Genomic DNA, 19,746 nt, shown 5'->3' on the forward strand with positions numbered 1-19,746 from the left:
TGCAGATAATTTAAATGATTACCTAGGTGATACAGAATTCCAGTTTGGCAAGAACGCCTGTAAATGCGCTGATTGCAGGAAGACATTATGAGAAAGTGCAATTTGGCATGTGTTCTTGGAGTTGCCTTCTCATACCGGTTCATGGTTTGTTTCTGCATTTCCCTGTCCAATATTAACCTCATATTTTTGAAATTTGTATCAATCATTGCCCTGAAACTGAGTTTTAGAGCAGTGTTAGTGTCTAATGAATTGGCTAATAAACCAGCATGTATTATTCTGTTCCACTCATTATAAATTAACCTAAGTGGCTGCTGACTGCTCCATGCATAGGAAACTGCCTGAGGTAAAATGAAGGATTAAATCTGTGTGTATGGGGAGGGCCAAAAGAAGGTATAAAATGTCAGAAATCAGCCCCATACTTGGCTCTTAACCTCTGCAGTTATAGCAGTATATAAATTAACTGCCCAAATGTCTTCTCTAGTGCACATCACTGTGAAATCCCTAACATGCTATCTATTTTTTATGATGCTACATCTTGAATGCACCCCCCCTGTGTTGTGTATTCAGTGCTTGTTTATCCTGGATTCTTCAAACATTGGTTTATTCTCAGTGGGGCATTTCTACAAACTGTCTTGTTAGGTTAAAATGAGGTTTGTTCCATTTTTGCTGGTATCCCTTACATATTACAGAGAGGGGAAAGAACAGGGGATAAAGGGCATGAATAAGGTGCTCGAGTTGATGGAACTGTCTTTTTACCTTGCTAATAAGGTGTCATGGGTACTTTTAAGTCTCATAAATGCAGTTCTGTTGCACGATTCCTCTGCAGCTCAAAAAGTGGGGAGTCAGCAAGAAACATCAGCAAGCCCAGGTGCAAATGGGAAAATTGTTGCTAGAGTGGTTTTTCATTCTGTTTTGTTTCTCTAATAAGTTTATTGCTCATAAAGCATCTTTCTCATGGGCCCGAGACTTCCCAAGCAAGTTCTACAGTTGAACTTTAATGAAGTCTTGGAAGGAGCATACCACAATACAAAATTTGTGACTTGAATTTACATTTACCAGCATTACCCCTATGTTTGTTTTCCCAGCATTATGTACTCTGCTAGGACTATGATTTTTTACTCATTTTTCCTCTTTGTATCATCTACCTTTTTAGTATGCACTGTTATCTTTGGATGCTTTCTTCCTTTCTCCCTTTGTGTCCCAGTCCTTACCTGTCATCAAATAGCGGGTTAAATATTAAGATACATAAAGCTTTTTGCATGTGGATGTATAGATATTAGCAAACCTAATGGATTTCAGAAAATCCTTGGCTCTCCCACATATACCTCAGTTGCGCCACAAGGAAATCTAAGCATCCCATAACTCCATAAGCCCATATTAGAGAAAGACATAGGTGTATTGTAAAGCTGATGTGTAAACCACTGAGATATGTTATTTAGTCCCTGTGTGCAGAAATAGTTCACTTTATGGAATGTTACACTGTTGTTATGTACACAATGTACACTTCATCTGTCTGATAATGCACAGAGGTTGGAGACAAAAACCTGTACATGAGAGCAAGGTTTATGAGATCAAGTGAAATCCCTAAATGTGGGAGACAATTGAGGCTGTTTTATTTTTGTCAGGGTGGCTATAGATGCAGGTGTGTAACATGCATCAGAAGACATATGTGTATGCATTTTTTTCAGTCAAGCAACGTCTGTAAGATGCTGTAGTGACATTTCAGACAAGATCTGTTGCTAGGACTGTAACCAGACTTTAGGGTACTGAGGAGAAAACAGATGAGTTGTCTGGAGCCATCTTTGCTTTTCTGTCCTGGATAACCAGAAGGGAAAGGCAGTAATAGATGGTTCCAGGCAATTTCAGAGGCAAAAGCTAATAAGATGAATCTTGCAAAAGCTGTCATGATACCAAATGAAATTAATAACATTTTGCAGCAGCAGCATGCCAGGCGCTGATATGCGTTCAAATGGCTGAGAAATGAGTGTCTATCAAATAATCATCATCAGAGCTGCTTGAAAACAGCACATAGTGCGTGCAGGCACCCTGCTGACCGGGACACTGGGAAAGCTGCTTGTGTGTATCTGAACAACATCAGCATGACCTCACTTTTTCTCAGGTGGCTGAAAAAGTGTCAGGTACCTTTAAGTAAATCAAAGAGCATTGTCTGCCTCTTAACGTTGTGAAGGCATTATTTGCTCTGTAATTAATCTGAAAATTGTTTGATCTGTTTTACCCAGAAATGACAACTTCCTTCAGCGTTCCTTTGAGATTCTCCCCAGGATGAAGAAAGCAAACTGCTTCTTCCCCATGGTCTTACTGACACGAGTCTGGGCAGCCTGGGGAATTGAGCTGATGAAACTCCCATTTTTCTGTCAATATATTCTTTTATTTTTTTCATAACTCTTCTCACACATGGCTACTCGGATAAGAAGTATTTTAGAAAATGTCAGATGTGCAAAACAGTAAGATAAATTGCTGAGAAATATCTATTAATTCTAGGTTTTCATAACGATGTAAGCACTGGGCAGTAAAAGCAGAGGAAAATATATAGGAAAGTGAACTTCTGAGACTGCATAAATGTTTCAGATGTGTTGGATGTGTTTAATACACCCTAAACTTCCGTTTTGTGTTGGCGTTTCTGTATGTTTCCTCTTGTATACACAGCAGCCTCGCTTTCCTTCTTCAAACCATGCGCATGGTGCCACGTGCCTGAGGGAGTGGTGGCTTTTGTGTCACTTGGAGTCTCTCAGTTAGGCTGGGTGCCTTTCTTCAAGGTCTGCTGTAGCTCAGACTAAAGTTGTGGATTTCTGCGTTATGCTAGGGGTTAAGCTTTCATAGCCCTGTTGTCCCATCTAGCTGAAAACCTGTGATTGTTGAAATCTCTTTGGAACTCACTCTTGCAGCCAGCCTTTACTTTCTGATGTTGGACCTTCAAACAGTGGCTGATCTGATAAAGCTGTACAATTCCCAATACAAAAATTGTTTGTCCTGCATCCTGCTTTCAGGAGAGGTGCTGGGCTCCTGTGTGATATTTGAAGTCCCAGTGAGATACTGTACCCTGGTCTGTTTTCACCAATCTATGCCCATGTTATAATATATGTACATATACATTATTCACATTCTGTGCTTTCCATGCACAGCAACGCTTTTCTCAAAGGTACCTTTCCTCCCCATTGCTGCTTCTTTTTCCTTTCTCGCCTTGTGATTTGGTATACCACTCTGTAGTCTGTTGTCTGAAGGAGGAGTAAAGTTTAATCCTGAGCCAGTATGTGCCTGAATTTACATCATTTATAGATGTGCTGATTTTACTGCTGAAGATGTAAATAAGGGTAGAATCTGGCTCTATACAAATTTTGGGTGTGTGGCCAAGATCCATGCTGTTGTGTTTTGCCCTGTGCAAATCTGTTTGTGTTTAAACATTGTGTCGCAGTGGCTTTAGGAAGTTGGCTGGCCATCCACTGGCAGCATGGAGCAGAGCTGTGGCCACCCTCTGCTTTCTGAGATCCTTTTTGCCTCTCCAGCTCAGTGAGAGCTGAAAAAGCAACGGGCAGCCCGTTTGACTCCTTGGTGAGTACAGGTCAGGAAGAAAGTCATTGTTCCTCCCCAGTCATTTGGTTTGGTTCCTGAAGTAATGTCTGTTGGCTCTCAAGAAGCAGGTCTTTTTAGCTAGAACAGGGGCATGTTGATGTAGGATGTCTGTGCTTGGCTGGTGGTGGTCCCCAGGTCTGCACTCTCTGTATTCTGGAAGCAGAGGATAATTTTTTTTTTACCCCGATGTGCATTTGGGATAGCAGAGACAGGTAAAGTGGGCAGTTGCTTTGAGTGGCAGGTCAGGAGAGGGAAAGAATGTAAAAATATTGAGCTAGAATAAAGGAGGGTGACTGACACACAAGAAACAAACATGGTAATTAGAGTTCATGGCTGTTGTTTGATACTGATGTGTATCTTTGACCTCTTTCACTGCTCTCTGTTCCTGTGTCTCCACAAATAAGGGGGAGTGTAGACAGCTGAGAAAGTTGTTTTTTATGCAAAGCTTTTTCATGTTGCTGAGCTGAAGGGAAGGGAATAGCTGAGGATGTGGCTGAAGCTAACTATATCAGTTTACTCTGTTCTGTATTACAGTCAAGCCCTGATGTCAGTGAGAAGCAAATCCAGTGGGTTTGGGTTATTGTAGGCTTTGCACATTGTGCGATGTCAGTAGAACAAAATGAAAAAAAAAGCAGATACTAGAAAACAGTCCTTTTTAGAGAGAAAAAAAAGTTTGTTGGTTGGTTTTTAATGTAATTTCCCTGCCCTATTCAGGACCAAGAAAGCTCTTTCCCCAGAGTACTTTCCGTTCAGAGGCTGTCTCCCAGATGGTGCTTCCTAGATGGTAAGTGCATCTCCCTTCTCTTGTGCCTAGCATGCTGCTGGCTTCTGGTGTGCATGTAAAGGACGGTGCATCTGAAAGTGTTACTGTGGAGGGGTAACTGTTCCTTCTTGTTACACTCAGCACATAAAAAAATGGAGCTGAGTTCCCCCCTTTGCTCTCTGAAAAATGAATCAGGCCTCCTTTCATCTAGCATCAAAATGTCTACTGTAGCTTTGTCCCCTCTGCCCCAGGAGACACGTTCTTCTAAGTGTGGTTACAGATTTGGTTTGTTAGTGTCTCTGCTGTGATGAGCAGCACTTACTGCATGGTATTGCCGGGACTCAGAGCGCAGCTGCTTGTGGCAGTGTGCTGCTGCTGGAAAGGCTGCATTTTTCACTCTGGTTTCTCTTTAAGTACTATAGTGTTTAGGTACTTATGGTGTTTAGGTGATGGAAATGTATCTCCCTTTCCCTGTAAAACTACGCTTCAAAAGCACTTCATGTAAGTCCCTGGGAACTGTGCTTGTATTTGACCCAGGCTTTGTCAAAGCAGACAGCTTATCTGTGCTTTACATCAGGCTCCAGAGCACTGAAATTAGCAGCTAAAATGGATGGCATCTGCTTTTGCAAAAGCTTCGGGATGAGGAGAATGAAATTTTTATTGTTGTAAACAAAAACAATTTCTCCTTGGCAAGTTCTAATTGCTTTTCCTTGTCTCTCATGAGGGAAGTTGATAAAAAACATACTGAGAATCTGTTTGGGTTTTGGAGAAAGCTGAGTGGGTAGATGCATTCAGGTTTTGTCTTTAGGGATTTGATAGACCCTTGCAGTGCCAAAACCCACAATGCTACATCACTGTGCTCTTGCGTCAAAAGTCCAGAATGAACAAATCTAATTTCACCAGCCAAACTGAATGCAAAGCAGAAACAAAACCCCCACATCTGATGAAACACGTCGTAGGTAATAAAATACTTTTAGGTTTAGTAATATAAATTATTTGGCAGTGACAAGATTCCTAATAGGTACTTTATTTAGTGACTCTCCTCTATTTTAATGTGTTTTTCATTAATAGCATAAATTTTCCTTGAGCATATTGGTAATTCATGGTGAATGTCTGTGGCCATGCATTTGATTTACAAAGAGTTCCTGAGCACGCTATTGTTCTTTAGATCCAAAATTTGAATTAATCCTATTAGACCCATCAATTTCATTATGTACTTGCTATATTCTCATCAGAACAATGCAGCTTTTTCTGTCACATTTTAATCTAATCAATTTGGTTTATAAGCCTGAAATCCAGTTTACACATTTTTAAAATATTTACTTCAAGTTAATAGTTTTGGTGAATATTGTTCTGTTAAACCTCACCTTTAAATTCACTATTTAACGGGATAGGAATACGGACATAATGAATCAGATTATGTTCTTGTGAAAACAGTGTGATTTCGCTGATAAAGAGGTTGCCTTAAGTGGTGGTGCTGTTAGCTCAGCCCATCTTGTCCATGTGGTTCTGCTCAGGCCATTTTCTTCACTGGGGCTCTATTGTTTCTGTCTTGCAGCAACTTCTGCTGATCGTTTTTACCGCATTGACAGATCTCAGGTAAAGCTTTATTCAGTTACCATTTCTATGGATTTTTTTTTTTTTTTTAGGCTATGTCAAATGCAGCTTAAAATGAATGATCTTTCATTCCTCCTGTGTGTTCTAAAATGCTACTGATGTCTCATGAAAAGTAGATAAAAAATTCTGGGCCATTTTTAGTTGATGTAATTCATGTAATTTCACTGAAGTTCTATATCTACTGACAATCTGCCCTTCTGTTTACTACCAATCTGATGTACAGATCAGAATTTTCTACATTTGTCATCCTTATCAAGCCTTACTAAGGGCATCTGTGTGGCACCAGATTATTTGAGTTTGTTTTCACTGATGCTTTTAGTCATCAGAAATCTTGATCCTATGTGTGTGTGACATGGAATAGCTATGGAAATTAGGGTGATGTTACAAATTGAGAATTATGAATCAAATATTCGTAAGGAATCCTAAACCAGTGTGTAACTCAGTTGGATTAAAACCTGTGGTATAGATTTGACAATCTGAATCTATTTTCTAAAAGACCTTTGAAAATTTTACAGATCTTTTGGTGCTTCTGGTTTGTTGGAACTGGCCAATTAGTGGCTCAGCATTAAGTGCAAACTGTTGATTTCACACAGTGGTCATTTGTTTCTGGTCCCCCTGAGAACTGTGCAAGTTGTTCCTAAATCACATGGACATATGACTGTTTCCTAGCAAAAGCAGCTGGTGGTCTAGTTTGAGCAGGAGGAGCTGTGGCTTTGGTTCAGAGGTCCCAGGTTCAATGTCTGCATGGGACTTCTTTGCACACAGTCATATAAATGCTTTGATGAGCTTGTACTTTAACATCTGGAAAGCAAGGGTGAAGAAGATGCTGCTAAAGCAGGGGTCCTCAAACTTTTTAACCAGGGGGCCGGCGCGCGGATGCAGTGGCAGGCAGTCATCTGCGGCTGCTTGGTTCCCCCCAACCCCCGGCGGGGGGGGGCAGGGGGTTCTGTAAATACCGGGGGCCGGATTGAGGACCCTGGGGGGCCGTACCCAGCCCACGGGCCGTAGTTTGAGGACCCCTGTGCTAGAGGTTAAACTGGGCAATGTGACTCTAGCTTTTTCTGCATTTCTGCAATACTTGACTGTGTACAATTGGTTGTTTTTCCCTCCTACTCCTTTGCCCTGTGTTTCTCTGGGGAAAAGATAATACTGTGTGATGTCTCCAGCACACAAACTGTGGGAAGTTTCCTGCTCATTCACCTACGTAGACAGACCTACTCACATGGTGTTTTTTGAAGGACAATGAGCCTTCAGTGTCAGTAACAAAAAAGAGGGATTGAGAAAGAGAGCTTTGGTAATGGAGATGTGAAACCAGAATGTACAAGCAGCGGTGGTCTTGGAGAGTACCCCCAGACAACGAAAATTTCTGTCAGCCATCGTTGGAGGGCAGACCATAGGTGCTGGTTCTCATTTTGAAATGCAGTCCTTGGCTTTTTAGGTAGACCTCCAGTTTTACAGCTGAATGACATGGAGTCTGAGCAGCAGCCTTTTAAGTATTGCTGTGAGAGTGAGGCTTGCTGGTTGGGAATTGTGTTTGAAATTGATGAAATATTTATTGATGACTTCAGTGGCATTGGTTTCAGTGAGGGTATATGTGTATATATATATATATATATAAAAACACAGAGTCCCATGAATGTGCTTCAGAGACCCTGATGCGCACCCAGCTTTCCCATAGCCAACTGGCTGCTCTGAGAGACCCGTGATGCTGCAGGTTTGTTATTTGTTCCTTGTATCACTCCAACAGGAACATTTGCACTTTGTGACGGAAATTTCGCAGGACGAGATTTTTATTCTGGACCCAGAACTGGTAATGTCACAGCAGGTGGGGACACCACCAGGAATGCCTGATCTGGTAGTGGAGCAGGCCTCTGGGTGAGTGGTGCTGGGATCTGGCTTTCAGCAGCCGTATTAGAGTGGGACATCTCTTTCCTAGTCCCTTTTTCTGAAGGACTGGGAGATGTGGGAGGGCAGATCTTAGGTGAGGAGCTGGGGACAGGATCAGATGCTGCCATGGTAATGACAGGACAGTTGAATAACATTTACTTCATTAGGTGTCCTGGAGCACACAGCAGAACTAATGGACTTTGGCATCTTTCAACCTCCTCACACTCCCTGATGTATCTGTCCTGCCATAAATCTGCATCGATTGAGTTACAAACCCCTTCTCTGCCCAGTCAGGGCTCTGATGACACTGTGTAAGGCCCTGAAGCCCTTTGTGCCTAAGAATGATGGTGTCTCTGTTTCTTCTCAGCCTCTGGGCAGACCAGAAATGCTCCTATTCATCTTTAGGAACAGTCTTAGTCTCATAGCGAATTAAACTATTTTAGCTTTCTATGGACTGAAAAGTGCTGGGAACCAGTAAGCATAAGAAAACTTCAAAGTGGAGTATGTGAGAAAATTTCTGAGGGGTGAATGCCTTTCTCTTCCTTTTTCCCTCCATAGAATATCAGATCGGTGGAACCCTGCGGTTCGGAAGAGGATGCTGAGTGACAGCGGCCTTGGCAAGATTTCCCCTCACTACGAGGTACCTGACAAACAAAAGGACGCCAGCCAGACCCATATGCTGCAGTAAGAGCCCTCTGCATTTTTCTGCTTGATGATGCACTGTCACCGTCACCACACAGCTCCTAGTGGTTCCTTTAAACCTAATGAATTGTGCCAATGCCGAAATTACAGAAGTCCTTTTGCTTTTTCTAGTTTGCTCCTCCCTTCTGTTTCTTTCTCTTTCTCCATTATTATATGTTCTTGCCTTTGTTTTTTTGTCTGTGGCACCCTGCACTCTTAATAAACCTAGATCCAAGTTTCCAAAAGTAAAGACATTATTTTGGGTGCCTGAAGTTCCAGCTAAGAGAACCTTCATGGCAATTGATTCTGAGACAGACCGAAGCACTCACCCTTAAGGTAGCCCTGCAGTGTGACAAAGCAGAAACCTCTACAAATGGTACTTACTTGCAAAGGTGTAGGCAATAGTTTTCATATAACCTTGAACCAGAGATACTATTTTTGGTGTATGATGATTAAACAGTGGTTTAACTCATACATCCCCCATGTAAGAGATTTCTACCACCACAATCCTGTTGGCCATGTTCAGATTTCTGTAAAAGCATCTCTTCTTCTTCTTCCCTATTTTAGAAATGGTTCTCAGCGTTTTTGTCCTTTTGCTTTAGATTTTTGAATCCAGTGGTAGATCCATAATTGCTAAAAAAGCTGAGCTGGGAAGCACCTGTCTGAATTCTGTTGCTGGCTTTGAAAAATTCTGAGTTTTTGGGGTTGTTTTTCCCCCCTCCCCATGTACATAATGTGTAATTGTGTACATCAATTATACTTTATGCTTCTAGTTCTACTGTGTCTGGATCCCTGTGAACCGGTTTTAAAACTTAGTATAGAGAAATTTGAAATAGTGACCATGTGGTGTTCTTTCAGTTTGACTTTCTGTCTTGGATGTGTGGGGAGGGGGGCTGCAAGGTGCCTGCCAAGTACAGCTCCAGGGCAGATGCAGTGGATGGGAGGCTGCATAGTTGTGTGGCTACAAACTGGAAGCTGCTGACAGTAGAAAGAGATGTCATGGTGAGAAAGGGTGTTCTGAGTAGCACTGCCAGGACACACTCACCTGGTTTTCTCCCATTACCCTGTGGGATTCTGGATCAGTTCTTGATTTTGTGCTCTTTGCAATGTGAAGGATGGTGAATTCAAGTTCAGTTTTCTACAGACTGGAATGGCAGGGCCCAAAATTTGGAGCTGGCAAAGCTGGGAGAAAAATGATGCTTAGGCACTTCTAGGCAGTGTGGAGAGATGGTGACAACATGTGGACTAACTTCTAATTGATAAGAGGATTATTTTGTTTACGTCAGCATGACTGGAAGTGTATGTTTAGCTGGAACAATTATGTTTGGTAGATTTATTAATTACAAGCAAAGTCAGTAGTGCTGCCCAGAGTAAAGCATACCTGTCACTGCCTACTGTGAGGTATTATTTTCTTTATAGCTTATCTAAACTTTTAATTGTTTTGGATGAAATTTTTTGTGGTCAAACTCAGTCTTTGACTGATTCTTTCTCTTTTTCGTTTAGTTAAAACTTTTGCAGAAAAGCTCAGTTGTTTCTGAAGACAAGATTCATGGCAAATGTGCTGCTTTAAATTACCTGCCTTAAAATAAATAAATCCAGCAGTGGTTTCCTGAGACATTTTAGTGCTGGTGATGGAATGAACTTCATTGCAATGAAGTTTGGAGGCTTGACATGTAATAAAGTGTCGCTGTAGTACCAGGGAGGTGCCTTTTCCTGTCCTGAGAAAAGTACCCCTGGGTTTGCCCTGCTGATGAGGTGGTTCGTGTGCTTTGGAGATAGCTCAGACTCCAGAGCTTTGCTTTCCAAAGTTTGTCTGCACGTGCTCATAGAGGAGTTATGCCCCCCACCCCCCGTGCTTAATAATAGTTGCAGGGGTGCCCACTGGGCTGAGGGAAGGGGTCTGCGCTTCTCACCTGCTGATGTCCAGCAGCAAGGAGGAGAGCGAAGCAGCCATTGTGGTCAAATAGAGGTCGGTCAGGAAAAGGTGTACAGAGGAACAGCGAAAACAAGTTGCAAGAGCCAAAGGAGTAGAAACAAAAAGGGTGTGCAGGAACTTGAAGAGCGGGGTTAGGGGATGGGAGCTGGCAATTAGGAGCACGGGGGACATTCAGATAACTGAGGAATCAGAATGGGAATAACAAAGAGGCAGAGGACGTGGCATGCAGATAGGTAAGAGATGAGTGAGACAGGTTAGGGGCATGGAGGAAAGGGTCTGTGGCTGTTTCTCTCCAGAATCTAGAGCTCTGGGCTGATGCAGGTTATTTATTTTACTGGTGGGAGCTCTGAAGTATGTTTAGACACTGCCTCATTTGCTGGCAAGGTGTAAGGTGTACAGTAAATGAGGTGTGGGATTGCAGTGGAGAAAGCAAAGTGTAATTGCATGTAAGGCAGTTGGATGTTGCTCTGGAGGACTGGCTTCTCCCCTCAATTTCCCTGACAGAATTTTTGAATGATGCAGTTTTACAGCAAGGTTTTCACAAATGGTCAGTAACAACGGGCTCCTCATTCTATGCATGTCCACTTGAAGTACGATGGGCTGCTGGGAGGCCATTACAAGGAGACTGAAAAGAGAGTGAAGGGCTGGAAACTGAGGAAACAGGCTTTCTGTGTACCTCAGGTTGCATTACTAAAATTAATGGAAAGTTTGTGCCTGCCTTCCTTCTGTCTCACTTGCCCAGCTACAGAATACAGACAATATTGCAACCTCACCTTAGAGGAGCATAGTGAGGGTAAATTTCATGGTCACAAGAAACTCAGATACTGTGGGGACACACAGTCGGAGATGCTTAAGATAAAATTAATTATTTTACATTCTGTGCACAGTTTTGGTAGTGTTGGAATAAATAAGTCTTAAGACTGTGCACTGCATATACAAAACACAAAAGGATGTCAAGCAGGTCTCTTACTTAAGCACTGAGGCAAGAGTCCAGTAGAAGAAAGTAGTGACTTATTAAAGGTTGTCATCAGGGATGAAGTGTGATGCTCAAATGACATGAGCTCTGGCATTTATAAGCTTCTGGATGCTTGACTTTGAAACCTAACCTTATAGCCTGGCACTTTACAGAAAAACTTCAAAAGCACTATTATGTTGCGGCAGGTGAAGTAGCTCACAGGTACTTTGCAGAGGTTTGTCCCTTCAGAAATTAGTTTTTAGATAAAACCTGTGGAAAGGATTTTAGCAAAATTCCCAAAAAGGAATGTGGCAGAGCACAGAGGGGACAATTCCTCCTGTACATGGAATTCTCATGGATCTTTTAAGAGTCATCAGCATCCAGTGTTTTACATCTGGTCCAAAACACTGTATAGCATTTCCAGCTCAAACTGCAATATCCTATAGCCTGTCACTAAGGCAAGTGACAGGGACCTTGCTGTGCGAGAAAGTCATCACTTGACCCAGTGGGGCTGTTTCCTCAGTGGTAATTTTTCTCCCAGACTGGGGTTGGGAGTGATCCTCCTCAGATGTTAGCAGCAGATTAGACCACAGCTCATCATGGTATAGCTGCAGGCTGCTTAGAGTCTCTCTGGCATCACTATACATGCATATACGTGTGTGTGTGTATACACATACATAAAAAAACCAGCCTCTTTAAGATGAAGTCATTATTTATGACAAGTGAGGACTATAGCTAAAAAGACAAAGTATGTAAATAGGTCCCTTAAATTACTTCAGTCAATGAAAGTGGGGAAGAGAATATGTGATCTAAAAATAATTACAATGTTTGGTGTTGCTTTTGATCATAAGCTGTTGGGGTAAAAAGTAATTTTAATGTAATGGTTTTGAGGTAGGGGTCTTTCTGAAAGAAAATTATTTCTCCTTTTTAATTAAGTGAGCTTCATGTTAGTTAATTTTCAGGTGGCTTTTGACTAATGGTATTTCATGTTTTGCTCCCTTTTCTGATGGCTCTTTGAAATGTGACTGATGTGTGGAGTAGGCAGGACATGAAATAGCATCTTGATGCAGTAACCAGGAGCTGGGGCAAATCATAGCTTAATAGGAACATCAAATTAGTGTGAAGGGTGTATACAAAGAAACAACAGGAAAACAACTGGACTACTGGTACTTGATCTTGAAAAAGGCTAAATATTCTGGGCTGCCTCCACTGAAACATGTAATCGGACTCTTCCTTTGAATGTGGGTGGGTTCATCGTCCTCGTATATCCTGTGTTTAAATGGGGCAGTGAGATGGGGATGACCATCCTGTTGTAAACATTCATTGTTGGCCGTGCATTTCTGTTCCTAGTTATGTGTTTGTCATCCTGTTATGTGATGAGAGCTGGAAAATTGAATAAAACAAAACCACAACAGTATACAAAACTGAAAAGGTGACTATACCTTGGTAGAGGTTTAATCTATGTCTTTTAATTGAAGCTATTAATTTTCCCATTGTTTGGGGCAGTAACAGCCACTTTTCTAGCATCTATCCAGCTGTGATGGTAATGTGTTTCCCAAGTTGCTAGCTGCATTGTCTGAATGAAGTGCATGGCTCGTGAAGGGTGGGCGAAGGTTGGCCAGAATGCCATCTGGCCTTGTCAGGGAGAGGAAGAAAAAAATGCCTGTAGGGGCTGGAAGGTGGCTGCATTTTTTACTTTCTACTAAATAGGCATTAATTGGCTAGTAATATTGCCCAGGCACTGCTTTATGAGCCAATAATAACCTAGTTCCTGAGAGGGAAGAATAAAAAGGCTAAATGCCAATATCATTGCCCAGGAAATCAGTGCAGATGTTACGAAGTGGTTTAGTTGGGTTTTTTTTGTTGGTTGTTTGGGTTTTTTGGGTTTTTTTTTGTTTTTTGGGTTTTTTTAAGAGAAATCTGTGTGGTACCAGGTGAGAAGAGTATCAGGTATGCCAATGTGTGTCTAGAAAGGAGAAGGAACGATCATCTGGTGGCAGTTAAGAAAATATAAAGAGGTCAGACTTAGGATTTGAACAGGCTAAGCTTCAGCTGCCTAGTGATAGCGAACCTTTAAAATTTCGAAGGTTGGTGAAGACTTGAAAAATCCGAGTGTTTCCCCAAAACCCTTGCATTGGATAACTTGGTGTCTGCTCTTAAATAGGAAGAGTGGTCTGCCCTGGTGTGTTTTGGTAGCAAAATCTGAATTAGTTTTCTGGTTCGGATTTAGTTGAAGTTGCATTTACAAGATGAAGCCACAAGAGTGAAGTGCACATGTTTTAACCAGCTATTTGAACACCTGTACAAATTACTTTCCATTTTTTAAAATCCCAGATGAGGCTTCATGAGTACTGATTGCTTTCAAACAAATCTTATTTAAATGAAGGCATAAGTCACCGTTTCACCTTCACTGTACATTCCTGTGTAGTTCTTATAATAGAATTAGAGCATGATAAAATTCCATGTCTTTTTATGCTCAACCCTCCCTTTTCTTTCTCTTCAGTTGTCTTAGATATGTTTAGAAATAGCTTGCAAAGCACCACTCTTACTATCTTAAAGTGGAGCTTGAGAAAGGTTTGCTCTCCACCTCTTGCTAGGAAAGTGATATTAAAAAGAAGGGGGCCTTAGTAAAAGGAAAGATGGGAACTTAAAGAAGAGGAAACATGATGTAAAAAGAACTGAGAATGATTCAGGGACAGGTAAAATGGGTTAAATAGGGAAAGTACTTTGAAGAAAGCAAAAAAAAAATTATAAGAATATAGCAAATGGATAAGAAATTGTTTTGAGGGAAAGCAAGTTAACTGAATGCGACTGAATGGGAAAAAGTGATGTATCTCAGTGTGGGGTCTGGTCCTGTATTTTGAAAGCTGTCATTATTGTCACAGTGATGCAGTCAAAATACTTAAAACCTTGTGCATATTCCAGATAGAGGTTACAATTTATCCACCATTAGTAGATCTTTTCTTCAGCTGCTGCTGTAAATCTTCCCAAACTCCCGTTTCTGGACGCTTTCTCGACAAAGAAGGCAACTGTTAATTTTTTTACACTCTAGTGCCCAGGTATAGCAAATAATGAATTTTATGTACTTTATGCATCTATTTTGAACATTAATTCTCTCCAGATTTTTCAGTGGGGAAAAAAAAGTAATTGTTGGAATTCTTTGGAATTCTACCTTGAAGGTATGAGCTGGCAGTTCTGAAAAGATGTATCTCTGCCCTTGTCATGACCCGACAGACTTCCCATCTGCTATTCAGAGTGGGGAATCCACTTCACCGGGTGTGGGCCCAGGTGGTGTAAACAAACACTAGGACTTACCGTGTGATTAATATAATAAACAGCATAAATCAGTGGCCACAAGCAAGCCACTTTCCCTGTTAATATAATGGAGGCAGTGATCATATGCCGCTCACCCTTGATAGTATTCTAATAAACAACACACAGAAAGGTAAAAAGATAGACTACAGAGTTGATTAAAACATTATAGTAAGCTACAAGTGAAAGAAAGTAAATAGACATACGACCGGCTCAGAAGGAAAGCGCAGTGTGACGATGATGGAGAATCTCAGGCTGGCTGAGAGGGAGCTCCATCGAGCGCTGAGTCAATATTTTATACCCTCGCAGTCACGTAGGCTTTCTGTATGGATAACTTCAATAAGCAAGCCTTTTTTATCAGTTTAGACACAACACGATAGTCTTACAGCACTGGATGTGTGCTTCCCCTCAGCTGATAGATCGTTTTTATTTTCTGGGCTCTGTTCCCTTTGAGACAGAGGGTGCGAGCAAGGCAGTGTTATCACATATGCACAGCAGGGATCTGCCTCAGAAAGCAGAAACTACCCAGCCTATGCCCACTCCTGCTCCTCTCTTATGGCTTCAATGGCATCGTCCTTCTTCAGCACACTTCTTTGTGTTTTTTTCCAAACAGCCTGAACCTCACAACTCTTTCTCAGTCCCTTAAAATCTTGCAACGTAACAATGAAAATCTAGCAGGTTTTTTGGCAGTGCTTGAATAATTTTTCTTGAAGCTTCATTTCTTGCCATCCAGAAAAAAGATTCAGCCTGACAAACAATAGGGAGGTTTTTAAAAATGGGGGAATTTGGCTGATAAAAAGGAGTGTTTTCTCTGTGAGATCCCTACGTTTTAAAAATCAAACTCTTCCAGAAATTGTTTGAATCTTTGGTTTTCTCTGTATAGTCAGTTCAGTATAGAGGTACTTAGATCAGGATAGTTACTTTTATTTTGTGGTACGATCATTGAATACAAGAACAATCTGGATACTGCAGCACTGCAGACAGAAATACTTCCCAGTGAAATTCATTTTCTTTCCATATTGACAGCAAAGAAAAATCATGCTTAGTGCCTTGTGTTGCTTTGCGGTCTGTGGGATTTCGAAAGTTTCTTTAAGGACAGCTACTGCTACTGGTATCTGATACTATTTGGAAACTAATTTGAGTGTCCAGCTTTTTTGGTTTTTATTCTAGAAGTTCTCTTTTTTCCCATATAGAGCTGCTATACAGCAACCTCAAGTACAGTTGTAGATACAGAGTATGTATGAATTTGTCAAGTGATTTGTCATGAAACTGGAAATAAGACTTCTACCTGGACAAATATTAATTCACAAGTTAATTTTAAGCCTCTCTCACATTGTTACTGAATCGGTGCCTGCTTTCCCCAAGCAATGCCCTTAGTTCTACTGATGTTCCTCCCTGTGATAACCAGGAGAAGGGACTCCTGGGTGTGTCTGATCAGTAGACAAAACTTGACTCAACTGCAGAAAAAGGAACACAGTTCAGAGAGGAAAACAGTGTTAAAATCACAGGAGATGGACAGGAATATTGGTACCAAAATATGTACCAAAATATCTTTTCAAAGTCTGGCCTGCATTAGATATGCTCAGGATATACCAAAAATGCATCATGTGCAGACTGTGTATGTCAGGTAAACACAAGAACAGATGTTCTCAACTCCGGATTCAAGAGGCTTTGTGCTACTTCAGCCATGTTGGCACCATCTCAGAGGTGGTTCTGGACATGGGAAGATCCTGACATTTTGCTCTGATGTCTGAAGATACGGAAGCAGGATGAGGGAAAGTGTTACCACGTCCAGTCCCTGCTATGGCAGGGGATGAGCCGTGGCTCTCCGGCAATTGCATCCACCGGACCTGAGAGACCTTTGCAAATGGCGATGAACTTTCAGGAACTTCCGATGTCACCTTTAAGTGATTGAATACATGGAAAACCTTATTTAATCACCTCTTCCCCTGTTAATTAGTAGAGTTTTAATGTCACCAAAGTCTGGCCTTATCTACAGAGAACTGGGGTGTAGAAGAAGAATGTTTTTTACTTATTAAAATCTGTGCAACAATCATTAGTGTTTGGTACTTGCACATCATCCTGGCAACCCCTCTCCCAGTAATACTGAGCTTTAGGACACTGTCTTTTTCTTCTGCTTTTGTTAACTGTAATTGGAAAAGGAAGAAATCAGAATTTGATTTAGATTTGCATGTGTATGGCCTTGTTTGTGTATGCAAGTGCAATGCAAATAGTGTTTTCTTCCAGAATTAAGTCTCCAGCCTTTGCTGCTGAGGTACCGAATTGCTAAGGGGTTTTAACAACAGTAGGCATATCTGATGAGGTGGGTTTATGTTTCTGCCCATTTAATATATGGTGGAAATAGAGTACATCCTGTACTGCATCCTGTAGGATGTTTTTTTCTCATCGGTACTTATTACTGAATAATGTTATTATTCAGAGTGTAGCTCCCCAGAGGGGACTGGGTGGGATTTTAGCTTCCTCTTCTCCCACCCGCTTGCCCCTGAGCCCTCATTCTGAGGGCTCTTGATTTTTGTAGCATCTCAACACCTGATGCACAGCTGAGGAAATTCACCCTGCTGACAAATTATTTTGGCAGACAGTGACATGCAAAACACTACCACACACCACGAGACTACAAATTGGCTTCTTTAGAGAGATCTTGAGTCTTGACTGGCATCCTGCTTTCCAATAGGGAAATGCAAGCAGCCCAGCTCTCCTCTTCTCATTGGGGTGGTTTCAAGCAACAGGATGTGGCATGTGCTTGACAAAGGGACCTTCCTACCTAGATGTTGAAAAAGTCAACTACCACCTAGCTTGAAAATGCTTTCTGAATAGTTCCACTAGATAAGGGGATGAAAATGAGTTTTACATGTGGAATGTGTTGTGGGGTTTTTTTTGTTGGAGTGTGTTTAAAAGATAAAATTTATGTTGACAGAGTACAGATAGCTGGGTGCCTTGGTTTCTTTAAGTGGTTTACCATAACAGCTATAAATCTGCTTCCCATTCTCTAGCTGATAGCCAAGGCTGAAGCAGTAGAGTTCTTTCTTTTTTCTGTTTTCCTGTTACAACTCTTTTATTCCCTTTGCTTCCATCCTTGCTTGCTTACTTTAGCCCTTGGATTGAGAAGCAGAATCTGTGCTGAGAAGTAAAGCAGCTCTACAGCAAAGGAGGCACTTCTTGTACCGTCGTTTTCCGTTTGGCTGGATAAAAGAACATGACATTTGGTAATTTGATCTTTGGGGCCTCTGCTTTCCTGCAAGTGTCAGGCACGTGGTAACTGTGCTTGGCAAGAGAAGGGTAGGGGAGAGAGTGGAGCCAACGATGCTGCTGTAGAATGTGAATATTCCTGTCTTCAGCTTTATGGAGTGGAAACAGCAGACCTATGGCCCCCGGTGACATTAAAGGCACTAGAAGAGGGGTTATCTGGGTTTTACTGGGGTGATGTAGGATGATCGACAGAAAGAAAGCATGTATTCTTCTGGGCTCATTTTAAGCACTATTACAAAAATATGTTGAATATCCTCCAGCATGGCAGGCTTCCAGTCCAATAAAAGTTGGAAGAGAATTGAACCTTTTAGTTTTAGGTAATATGTATGGCTGTATTTGTGTGTACTTGTTACCTATTTTTAAGAGGTGAAGTAAGCAAAAAAATGAACCCAGCCATCCCAGTCCTAGTTTTCTGAGCATTGCACAGGAATAGCAATGCTGTGTCCATGTGCTTTGTCCCTGCCATAAGGAGCTGCCATCTGCTCGCAGAGGAGACTGGTTCTTAATGTGCTCTCACTCAGTTCCAAGCTGTCTTATCAAAGCCAAAACTAATAAGCTTCAGGGCATGGTATGAAACAGAGTCCTGTACATATGTAACAAGCACATTCAAATATATAGTGTGTGTAAGCTTTCACACTAGGACATGTCATAATATGTGTTCAGACTGTATTTATTGATACCCTATTCATATTCCTAAATTCTGGTTTAACAGGCTTGCAAAGAGAATGGAAATGTAGTTTGGTAAAATAGCTACAAAGAAGTACTACTTTGCCTGAGCTGACAGTGGTCAACTATAAAAAGTCAAACCTTTGCTAACTTGCTCTAATTCTTCAGATATCTATGTTAGGATTTCAGGTGTGGCTGAAAACTGGAAAGTGTCAAAAAACATTCAACAAAAAGCTAGAGACAAAGCATAGTCATGTGAAAATAGGTAAACTTTTGAGGCTTGCAATATAGTATTTTAGACCCACAAAGTTCAGAGTGTTTTGATGAGGCTGGGAGCAATATTTTGACATGAGCCTTTACTTGACTCATTGAATGACAAGTGATGATTCTCACTAGGCCTGCTTGAAAAATACATTGGTGAGCTGCTTTTGATTGGTGGAGGTGTGCGTGAAAGAGGTTTATTTCTTCTGGAAAACGTTGCTTAAAGCAGAAAGTATCTGTGAATGTGGGGTGAGTTTAGTGTGCTTGGGTTGGGGTGAGATTCTCTGGTTCACTTGGGAGCTGCTGAGGGAGGGACAGGGAGCATGTTCCCCAGGCTGTGCATCTTGGCATGGATGCTTTGCAGGGAGCTGCCCTTGCTCTTCCATGTCTAGGGTGCATGTCCTAGTTCCCTGGCTGCAGGCTTACATGTCAGGGCGTAGGAGGTACTGCCTCTTCTTAAAATGCCTGCCAAAGGATTTGTTGGGTGAGAGGAGAAACTGCTGAAAGCTTAAAAGCATTCAAATGGGGAGGGAGAAAGGTCCCTGCTTGCTGGCTGCTCCGCTGTGCTGGGGAAGGAGTACTACAAACCCATAGCTTTGTCGTGGGAGCTGAGGCTGAGTGAGCATTTAGCAGGGCTGGCCCAGGCGTGTGCGCAAGGGAGGGAAATACATGAGAGGCAGGGCCGTAACACATCACCTTGCTGAGGTTCCTGGCAGTGTTGATGCCCATGGGCAAGAAGGGACAGATGGACCTGGCTAAATTATGCCAAGAGCTGAAATTGGAGAGCCAGAAGTGGCTTGGAGCCAG

General features: G+C 41.8%; 1 protein-coding gene across 7 annotated transcripts in view; it reads left to right on the forward strand.

Annotated features, from left to right (window-relative positions):
- The window catches only part of DGKI (diacylglycerol kinase iota), a 233,878-nt gene that overhangs the window by 164,313 nt on the left and 49,819 nt on the right, over nucleotides 1–19,746 (forward strand). For all 7 annotated transcript variants that reach the window (XM_037389986.1, XM_037389987.1, XM_037389988.1 and 4 more), the window contains 4 exons: nucleotides 4,306–4,375; nucleotides 5,913–5,953; nucleotides 7,719–7,846; nucleotides 8,417–8,542. In XM_037389986.1, the coding sequence (XP_037245883.1) occupies nucleotides 4,306–4,375; nucleotides 5,913–5,953; nucleotides 7,719–7,846; nucleotides 8,417–8,542 (365 nt within the window). The remainder of the gene's footprint in view (nucleotides 1–4,305; nucleotides 4,376–5,912; nucleotides 5,954–7,718; nucleotides 7,847–8,416; nucleotides 8,543–19,746) is intronic.

This window comes from Falco rusticolus, chromosome 5 (genome assembly GCF_015220075.1).
Source record: "Falco rusticolus isolate bFalRus1 chromosome 5, bFalRus1.pri, whole genome shotgun sequence".
NCBI classification, from domain to species: domain Eukaryota; kingdom Metazoa; phylum Chordata; class Aves; order Falconiformes; family Falconidae; genus Falco; species Falco rusticolus.